The 10,334-nt window shown below is 51.4% G+C and overlaps 1 protein-coding gene and 1 pseudogene across 1 annotated transcript; both read right to left on the reverse strand.

Annotated features, from left to right (window-relative positions):
- Positions 1 to 10: 10 nt before the first annotated feature.
- LOC124079141 (nanos homolog 1-like) lies at positions 11 to 2,289 on the reverse strand (annotated as a pseudogene).
- A 2,374-nt stretch (positions 2,290 to 4,663) lies between these two features.
- On the reverse strand, positions 4,664 to 7,342 carry LOC124079142 (PRAME family member 12-like). Its single transcript, XM_046424365.1, has 3 exons — positions 7,041 to 7,342; positions 6,088 to 6,669; positions 4,664 to 5,252 (listed from the first exon to the last, which is right to left on the reverse strand). Exons 1-3 carry the CDS (start codon positions 7,340 to 7,342, stop codon positions 4,664 to 4,666), a joined length of 1,473 nt encoding a protein of 490 aa, XP_046280321.1.
- Positions 7,343 to 10,334: the final 2,992 nt, after the last annotated feature.

Here is a 10,334-nt window from a genome sequence, read left to right on the forward strand (position 1 = left end):
TGCAGTAGCATCAGGTGCCGGCAGACTGGACGCTGGGCCTTCTGCGCAGCTTCCTGCCTGGCAGGTTGTCCCTAGGGCCGCGCAGACAGTACTTGATGGTGTGCGCATTGTCGCCGCTGGCGCCTCACAGGGGGCACGTGTAGCGACGCAGAACCGGGCACAACACTCTCCCGTCGGGGCCCTTCAGGATGTGGGTGGTGTAGAGAGCCACCGCCTCCTTGTTGTTCCCGCAGAACACGCACACCTGCAGCTCGGGTTTGAGCAGCCAGGCGGCGGCCGTCCCCGAGGTAGCTTGCAGTCGGGGCTCAGTCGCCCACGCCGGGGCCCGCTCCTCTCGCGGCGTCACCTGGGGGGGGGGGGGGGGTGGCGGCGGCGGGCACGCAGCCCAGCAGCACCTTGGCGGCGCGACGGCGAACGGGCTCAGCTCGGTGAAGCGCTCCTCCAGCAGACCATTTTCCACGGGGCATGCGCATAGCTCCAGCGCGTGTAGCTCCAGCGCGACCCCCAGGAAGCGGCCCAGGACCCCGGCTCATCTCTGTCGTTGTCTTCGTCGTAGTCCTTGTCGTAGTCGGCCGGCCCCAACGCCCGGGCTCGACCCCCGTGTGGGGGGAGCAACAGGACAAGGACGACGAAGAGGGCGGAGAGCCGCCACCACAGTCCTCGCCAAGGGCGCAGCCGGAAGCGCGGTTCGCCATCCACAGCCTTGGTGATGAGCATAGCGAGCCCCAGGTAGTCCTTCCAGGAGCTGAATTGCTGCCGGTGCGCCTGACCCTGGGCACTCACGTAGCGAGCACTGGGCACGACCGCCACGGGTGCGGGGGCGGGGCCACGGCGGGGCGAGCATGGTGTCCAGGGAAAAGCCTCCAAGGGCGGGCTGTGGGCTGCAGGAGTCACACCGCCTCCCTGCCGCCAGCCAGATGGAAGGGACAAGCCAAGCCTGCCCGCCGGCCAGCCGCTTAAACAAATTTTTGATACTAGGGATGAAACTCAGGGGTGCTCTACCACTGAGCCACATCCCTAGCCCTCAATTTTTTTCATTTTCAGACAGGTTCTCACTAAGTTGCTGAGGGCCTGGCTAACTTGCTGAGGCTGCGAATGCAGCTCAGGGGTAGTGTGTTTACCTAGCGGGCAGGAAGGCGGAGTTCTATTCCCACCCCAGGAAGGGGGGAATCCTTCACCTCAGTCTTTTCCCAGCTACCCTGAAGCCAGGGTTCTGTGTCCTCTGAATTTGCAGCCACATGCTAAGTTTCATCTCTAAGTGCCCAGAGGAAAGCTTTTCCTATGCACCTGACTGGGAAGGCACACAGTAGCGGCACAGCTACTTCCTGACAGGGACCTGGGCCATGGAACATCCAGTTGCACCAGGTTAAAGGGCACCTGTCTACCCAGTAAGCACAGGAGGGGACACAGATCCAGATGTTCAGGGGAGGCCTAATGTCCCTCAGTATCCCCATCAGCTTAGCACGAAGCGGGCCAAACCATCAACATGGAGAGTAGGACACTGATTGGTCTCCAGAGGGGCGGGGCACACGCTCTAGGCTTAACTGGCTCAGCCTGGCACAGTGCAGCAGGTGGTTCTCCAGGACTGATGAGGGGAGGCACCATACAACCTGAACATGGTGAGCTGGGAGCAGCGGCTCAGGGAAGGCGGGTGGCATGGAGCTGCGAGTCCATGACCTCACAGTCTGCAATTCCAGGGTCTGCAGAGTAGCTACGACCTTTCTGTAGCAGAACTTGGAGGGGCACAAGACTTAAACTGGACATCTTTTGGAGGAAGGGGGACTGGGAATTGAACCCAGGGGTGCTCTAACACAGACCTACATCCCCAGTCCACTTCCTTTTTTATTTTGAGACAGGGTCTTGCCAAGTTGCTGAGGATCTAATTCACTGGGGCTAGTTTGGAACTTCTGATCCTCCTGCCTCAGTCTCCTGAGCCACTAGGAATAGAGGTGTTCACCTCCACACCTGGCTTTAAATTTTGATGCCATCAAGATTCAGCTGTCTGATACCCAGGCCCAGGGACAGATGCTTCAACTCTGATTCCAAGTACAGTGAGTTAGTAATTGAGAGGGTCTGGTGGGAAGGGTTGCCTAAGGAGACACCAGGCAGTTAATTCTGAGGAGCAATGTCAAGGTGGGAGAAGACAAAGTGGCCCAAGCCCAAGGTCACCCTGACCCCTGATGATGGTCAACACCCAGGATTCTGCCTGTTGCAGAATCTGCTCATTCACATCACCCATTTCAGGGTAAGGCTTACACCAGGTAGGTCCACCATCTGCAAGGCCTCCATCCCTGCTGCTCACCCTCAAGTTCGAATCACCACCTGAGGCTCAGAGCAGCCTTCCCCAGGGGGGCATTGGAGGTGGCTCTCTGCTCCCTGCTGGAGAGCACAGAGCTTCCCTGTTACAAGGTGCAGGTGTGGGGGCTTCCCTCCTTCAGCACCCTCCCCTCTACCCTGCTTCTCACCACCTTCACTGGACAGGCCTCCCCGGGAAGGAACCTCACACCCACCTCACTAGCTCCTCTCCTCACCACCTGGCTTCCCAGCAGAGTTCTGCAGACCACAGACCCCTGTTTAGCCCTCTGCTTCTGTGTGGGTGGTGATGAGTCCATCCTTCAGGACTAAACAGGAGACCAGACCCTGAGGTCCCTCGGTCACTCTCCAGCATCTCCTTCTCTGACATCACCAGTGGCCGGGGTATAGCAAGTGCAATTTATTTGGTCATTTATGGTGCTGGGGATGGAACCCAGGGGTGCACTACCACTGAGTCACATTCCCAGTCCTTTTTATTTTTTGAGGCAGGGTCTCCCTAAATTGTTGCAGCTGGCCTTGAACTTATGATCCTCTTGCCTCAGCCTCCTGAGTTGCTGGGCTTTTAGTTTTGTGTCATTGTGTTGAGCAGCTGAGGCAACTGACCCTACCTTAAAATAAAATTATTAAAAGGACTGAGGTTGTATTTCAGTGCTAGAGAGACTCGGGGTTCCATCCCAAGTACTGAAAGAAACTTTTAAAGAGAAATTATAAAAGCTGGGTTACAATATCATAGAGGATTTGAATCTTAGAGATGAAAGAGAAACCTCTTAATTATCTCAGTTCTGGGTTTAGGGAGACCTGGGATGTCTTGTCTTCTTCAGGTAAGAGGGAAATTTCCTGCATAATCAGAGCATAACCTATGTAATAGACTTTCTCTTTATTCCTTTTTTTTGGGGGGGGAGGGGGGTGTACTGGGATTTCACTCAGGGGTACTCGACCACTGAGCCACATCCCCAGCCTTATTTTATATTTTATTTAGAGACAGGGTCTCACTGAGTTGCTTAGTGCCTCACTTTTTGCTGAGACTGGCTTTGAACCTGCAATCCCTCTGCCTCAGCCTCAGGAGCTGCTGGGATTACAGGCATGTGCCACTGCTCCAGGCATAATGGATTTCTTCTGCAGAGAACTCAAGTTTATCCAAGGAGGTCTTATGGCTCTCATTTGCCACCTACTGTTAAAGGGGAAGAAAAACTATTTTAGAATCCTGTGCGGTAGGAGACCATAAAACAAATCATTTGCAAATTGAGTGAGAGGCATTTCTAGGACATTGTATGGTTGAGAGGTCTTGGCGTGATGCCTGAGAGGGGTGATGTGGGGTTTCAGGGCACACTTGTAGATTCCCAGTCTGGGTTTATTGCTGATTTATCAGAAGGCAACAGTGTTGGCTCTGCTTATCACCTGGGTACCAGAGACAGCAGAGTGAAGGTGTCTGCTGAGAACCATTTGGAGTCTGTAGGCCCATTAGATGACAGGTGCTGGGGTTTGGAATTACAGGAAATCTTGCATTTATAATTTTAACTATTGCACCTAACTCTTGGGTACATGTCCAACCTCCCTTTAGGTTTCTTCACTGTTGGGTTGTTAAATTTTACAAGGACTTATAAGTTCTCTACAGTAGTAGGGCACCCTTGGATTCAATCCCCAACACACACACAGACACACACACACACACACACACACAAAGACTCAGACTATTTTTCCCTGAACCTCAGCCCTTGTGGATAAAGCTGTGGTCCACTATGACCTGAATAACTCAGATGGAAGTCTCCTACTAATCTCAGATAAACTCCTTTGGAGAGCAGGTTAGTGTTCTCAGTTCCATGGGCAACCACAGGTGCATTACCCCATCGAACAGCCACATGCATCAGAACGAATGGCACCCAGAGAGAAGTAAAGAATGGATGGTGTACTCAGAATGGCCCTGCATTATTGTGATGCCTTGAGGTCCTCAGCTCCAGTGTCACTGATCAGCACTGATCAGCCACTGGGTTAGCTTCCTGACCTTTAAGCTGAAAACCCTGGAGGACAGCAGAGGCTCTGCATCAAGTTCCCCAAGTGGCTCATTTGCAAGTCGCTCATTTGCAACCATCCATGCAGGAGTCATGCCCTGTGTACCTCTCAGCACAAATCTACTTCCAGAAATTCAGATTCCTGTTTCTGACTCCTAAGACACATGTCCCCATTGGTTCTAAGTCTCCCGACGGGAACCAACCCTCTGTGACCCAGGCCTCCTGCATCAGCTTTTCTGTTCCCACTCATGTTAAGTAGTGCCCTGGCATCCTGTTTCTAGTTCCCCTTGGAGAGACACTCGTGTCTTACCTTTATTTTCAAGTGCACAGGAGAACATTTCTCATATATGCATCCCACTAGGCAGGCAGCCAACAGCGACACGGACTGGAGGGCAGGTTATAGATAAACCAGTTGCCACATCTATGGCAGGGTTAGTATAGAAAAGGACGTTCTTTGGCTCTCTCACATCCCTCAGTATCTCCATCAGCTCATCGATGAGTTGGAAAAGTCTCCCTGGGTGGATGGCACCCTGGGCATCATAGCTCTCCAGAGGGGCAGGGTACTTCTCTAGGCTCAACCGGGTCAGCCTGGAAGTGTGAAGCAGCAGGTTGCTCAGGACCGACATGGAGATGTCATTCCCATTGAAGCTCAAGACCCTGAGCTGGGAGCAGCAGCTCAGGACAGGGAGGATGGCCTGGAGCTGGGAGTTGGTGATCCCACAGTCCTGCAAGTTTAGGGTCTCAAGGGTGGCTGCAGCATTCTCTAGCAGAATGACGAGGGGCTCAGGACTGAAACTCGTCAATTTGCTGCCCCACAGTGTCAGGTGTATTAGCTGGTCGAGGTTTGGAGACCCCAACAGATCATTCCAGTCTGGATCTGAGAGCTGGCAGTCGGTTATTGAGAGGGTCTCCAGGGGGGTCTTCAGGAGCCTAAGCAAAGATCAAGCAGTTAGTTCTGAGGATGATGTCAAGGCAGGAGAAGACAAATTGGCCCAAGCCCAAGGACACCCTGACCTTCTGATGATGGTCTCCACCCAGGACTCTGCCTGTTGCAGAATCTGCTCGTTCATGTCACCCTGTTTCATGCTGAGCCTCTCACCCCCACTTGAGTGACCAGGTGGGTCCATCATCTATAAGGCGCCCCTCCTGGCTGCCAAGCAGACAGCCACAGCTGTAGCAGAGGGGGTCAGGGTGAGACATGCACAAATAACAAACCCAGGCAAGATGGAGCCGCACAAACTGGGGTTGCCTTCCTGCGGGGCTCACACCTGTACCCTCCACCCCTGCTCCTCACCCTCCAGTGCAGAATCACCACCCAGAGCTCAGAGCAGCCTTCCCCAGGGGGGCATTTAAAGCAGGTCCTCTGCTCCCCGCTGGAGAGCACAGAGCTTCCCTGTTACAAGGTGTAGGTGTGGGGGCTTCCCTCCTCCAGCGCCCTCCCCTCTACCCTGCTTCTCCCCACCTTTGCTGGACAGGCCTCCCAGGGAAGAAACATCACACCCACTCACTAGCTCGTCTCCCCCCACCGGGCGCCCCAGCAGAGTTCTGCTCCCCAGACCACGGACCCCTGTTTAGGACTCTGCTTCTGTGTGGGGTTTATGTGAGACCTGGCTTCAGGACAGAGTGAAACAAACACTTCATTGACTTTCTAACATCTCCATCAATGTTAAGTCACCATGGCTGGCACACAGCAGGTGCCCGCTGAAGTTTCATGTGACAAAGAGTTTGCTCTGATGTCCTAGGACAGTTCCCTCTGCTTCCTCACCTGAGCACCTGGCACAGACGGCCTTCTAGGAGGAAGACACCATCCAGGTACAGCCTCCGGAGGCTGTCCATCTTGGCAAACTGTGAGGTAATGTCATCCATCAACTGATCTCTCTCCTCCTGGGAAGCATAGGCAGACACATAGACGTGGGAGAAGAAGAGCTTCCTCAGGTTGCTCATCTGGCCCCAATAGGTGGCAAAAGTAGCCAAGGTGGACAGTCTCCAGAAACACTGCATGTCCAACTGCTGGATAAAGTCCAGATCCAACCTCTCCAAGATCTTCTCGATGGTACAGACGGGCAAAGAGCACATCTGCAGCTTCTTGCAGCACAGCTGTATCAGACCCTTCCTCTCATCCACCCAGCGAAAGAGGAAGGAGTGGAATGCATTCAGGGGTCTTTGCTGAAAGCGCAGGTTTACTAACACCTTCAAGGGCAGAGTGGGCCCTGTGTCTGGAGAGGCCTTCACTGTTTGCCTCTCCTTCATGACTCCTGGTGAGCAAGCATCGACCAAGGCTCCCGACCACATCCTCCAGAAGTTCCCATGAACCTTCCGCAAATCCAGCACCTGCAGTTTCCACCTCCTGCGGGGACCACAGCAGAGTCTCAGCCCTGAGGCCCCTTCCTTCACCTCTCAGCTACTGCCCCCTGCTCCACCTCTTCCTTCTGTCTCACTTTTCTCTACCCCTTGCCCCTTCAATCCAGCCTGGTGCCCCCACCTGTATCAGCTGAGGGAGGGGCAGGCACAACCTCCTTCAGGGGTCAGCACAGCTGCCACAAGCACCTCCACATCTGGAAGCCCCTCCCAGGTGGGGCTCAGCATGGCCAAGGCCTCTCCAACCCTCCTTGCTGGCAGCACAGGAAGCCTGTTGGGCACACTTCAGCACCCACTCTCCCTGCCCACAGCCATCACTTCCCTGGACACCAGGGAGCTACCTTCCAGGGTCCCCCTCACCTGGGGCGATCCTGCTGGGCAGCCAGCATGTCCAGCCCATCCAGTGCCGCTTGGATCATCTCCAGCTGTGGCTTCTTCATCAGGGCCCCCAGGGGCAGGCGGGTGAAGGGCCAGGCCTGCACCATTTTCTTCAGGACCTCAGTGTGTCCCCCGCTGAAGGCCTCCATGAAGAGTGGTGGGAAGAGCTGTATGGGCAGGTCCTCCAGAGCTAGGATGGCCCTGGACTTGTCCTTCAGGAGGCTGCGCCCTGCCAGCTCCTGGAGTGTGGGTGGGGTCCGCTGCTCATCCTTTGGAGTCTGCATGGAGCGATCCTGGGGGATACCACGCCCAAACACATCATTCACAGCCAAGCTCCATAGCTCTACCTTAAACCCACCCCGAGAAAACCACTCAGCCAAGTGGATGCTTTGGCAATTGATTGATCCAATTTCACTCCTTGGGTGGCAAACCAGGCCTGGTGGTTCAGGCCTATAACCCCATGGCTTGGGAGACTGCGCAGGAGGATCACAAATTCCAGGCCAGCCTAGAACTTAGAGAGACCACGTATCAAAATAGAAAAATAAAATAGGGTTGTGGATGTAGTTCAGTAGTAGAGTGCCCCTGAGTTGAATCCCTAGCTTCAGTAAATAAATAACTAAAGTGGGTGTCATTGGTTTTCATTTTTAAAGAGCAATTTTTAAATTAATTTACTTACTTACTTATACTTTTCTTCTTCTTCTTCCTCTTTTTTTTTTTTTTTTTTTTGGTGATACTAGGGATTGAAGCAAGGGGTAGCTTACCACTGAGCTACACCCTTACCCCTTTTGGTTTGTATTTATTAACTTTGTGGCACACCATTAAACTCAGGGTGCTTTACCTCTGAGCTACATCCCCAGCCCTGTTTGTTTTTGATACCAAAGATTGAACTCAGGGTACTTAACCACTGAACTACATCCTCAGCTCTTTTTATTGTTTATATTGAGGCTGCTTAGTGCCTTGCTAATTTGCTGTGGATGGCTTTGAACACTAATCCTCCTGCTTCCTCAACCTCCTAAATTGCTGGGATTATAGGCATGTGCCACCAAGCACAGCAAAAAGTATAATTTTAAGGATGCACAATATAAATATTTTTATTATCAGAAAATATAATTCCAGGGCTGGGGATATGGCTCAAGCAGTAGTGCACTGTCCTGGCATGCGTGGGGCACTGGGTTCGATCCTCAACACCACATAAAAATAAAAAATAAAGATATTGTGTCTACCTAAATCTAAAAAATAAATATTAAATAAAAGTAAATAAATAAATCTTCCTTAAAAAAAAAAAAGAAAATAGAATTCTAATCAATTAGATTGAAACAGGATTGCAATCTACTTAAGTAATTTTAAAGTGTGTGGGGCTGGAGCTCAGTGGAAGAGCAGTTGCCTAGGACGTGTGAAGCACTGGGTTTGATCCTCAGCAGCACACAAAAATTAATAAATGGCGGGCTGGGGATTAGGTCAGTTGGTATATGCTTGCCTCATATGCACAAGGCCCTGGTTTCAATCACCAGCACTGCCAAATAAATAGATAAAAGAATGCAGTCCATGTAAACTTATTTATTTTTTTTTTAATGCGGGACATGTGTGCACAAGCCTATAATCCCAGGGGCTCCTGAGATTGAGACAGGAGGATCATGCATGCAAAGCTAGCCTGAGCAAGAGTGGCACTAAGCAATTTAGTGAGATCCTGTCTCTAAATATAATATGAAATCGGGCTGGGGTGTTGCTCAATGGTTGAGTGTCCCTGAGTTCAATCCCTGGAACCAAAAAAAAAAAAAAAAGAAATAATGAAAATTGAAAGAGACATAAACTAAAGTGGAAATCTTAACGTTCAGGATAAACGAAAAACTACACTGAGAGGCAAACCCTAAGTCCTAAATTGATTCATGAGAAAAAATAGAAAACTGTTCCTGAATCCGCACAGGTGAGGAGGTGACGTGGTGGTGCTCAGGGCGGTGTGGGACTTACGGGATCTTTCCAGGTGTGCGGGGTGCTCGGATGTGGTGATGGTTCTCCTTGGGCTCCAGGACTCTTGTGTTTCTCCTCTGGCTCCGCAGAAGCATTTATGCACCTCCTAGACCACGCCCCCACCTCCACCTTTTGACTAGTATCCAATCAGAAAGCAGTATCTAATCACATGCCCCAATCTCCACGCACGCAATCCTGAGAGTTTTTTCTTTCTCCAGATTAATTGATTGAATCCCATGTTTTTGCAGGAGGGCAGAATCAGGGAGAGTGAGGGCCAGGGTTGCCTCCATCCATGCACTCCACACGGTGGACTGAATTTTGCCCATATGTGACTCTTGTGTTCCTGCCTGGAAGACAGAAAAGCACTGAATCCCTACAGTAAGAAAAAAATAAAACCCCCCAAATATCATTGTGATATCTTTGCCATATCCAAAATATTTTTTTAAAAAATATTTCCTAAAGATTCCATAGTAAAAACAGCTTTTTGAAGATACTAGCGTTATGCACGAAGAAAACAGATGGAAACCAGGTGTCCAACAGTCACATAGGTGTGACATTACCTTGCAGTAGATCAGGGCTACTCAGGAGGAAGAATGGACACCTAGGGTGAAATCAGTCTTCTAGACTTGGGGCAAGACTTGTCCTGTTTGTCTGTGTGAACTGGGGATTGAACCCATTGGTGCTCTACCACTGAGCCATATCCTAGCACTTCTCCTTATTTTTTTTTTTTCGATTTTAAGACAGGGTCTCACAAAATTGCTTTGGTCCTCACTAAGTTTCTGAGGCTGGCCTCAAACTTCCAATCCTCCTGCCTCAGTCTCCAGAGACACTGGGATCACAGGCATGGGCCGCCATGGCCCACCAGATGGAAAAATTGAAATCCACAGAGGGTGGAAACTGTGGGCAAGTTGGAATGTTGGACAGAAAGACACAGGTTTGGATACCAGGTGTCCCTGACTTCAGGACAGCCACCACCTGAGAGCCTTCCTCAGAATCAGGAACCCCCCAGGGCACATCTCCCAGGCAAAGTTGGCCCCAGGCAGTTTCCAGGGCCCTTTGGGCTGTGAGAAGTACACAGACAGAGGAAAATATGAAGAGTCTAAAAAACATAATTCAGGAATTGAGGACAGCGAGACAGAAAGAGAGGGAGTGCTTGGATGATGAGCCATGTGAAGGGAGGACTTACAGGGAAGATGTAGAAGGAATGGTTTGATTGGCGGCAGTTACAGAATTGCATTTCTGCCTTGTTTTTCTGTCTTTGTGTTAGTCAGCTTTTTCACGCTGTCACTACAACACCCAACCGCAACA

The sequence above is a fragment of the Marmota monax genome, unplaced genomic scaffold (genome assembly GCF_021218885.2).
Source record: "Marmota monax isolate L192 unplaced genomic scaffold, Marmota_monax_Labrador192_F-V1.1 WCK01_AAM20220418_F8-fsc01372, whole genome shotgun sequence".
NCBI lineage: Eukaryota > Metazoa > Chordata > Mammalia > Rodentia > Sciuridae > Marmota > Marmota monax.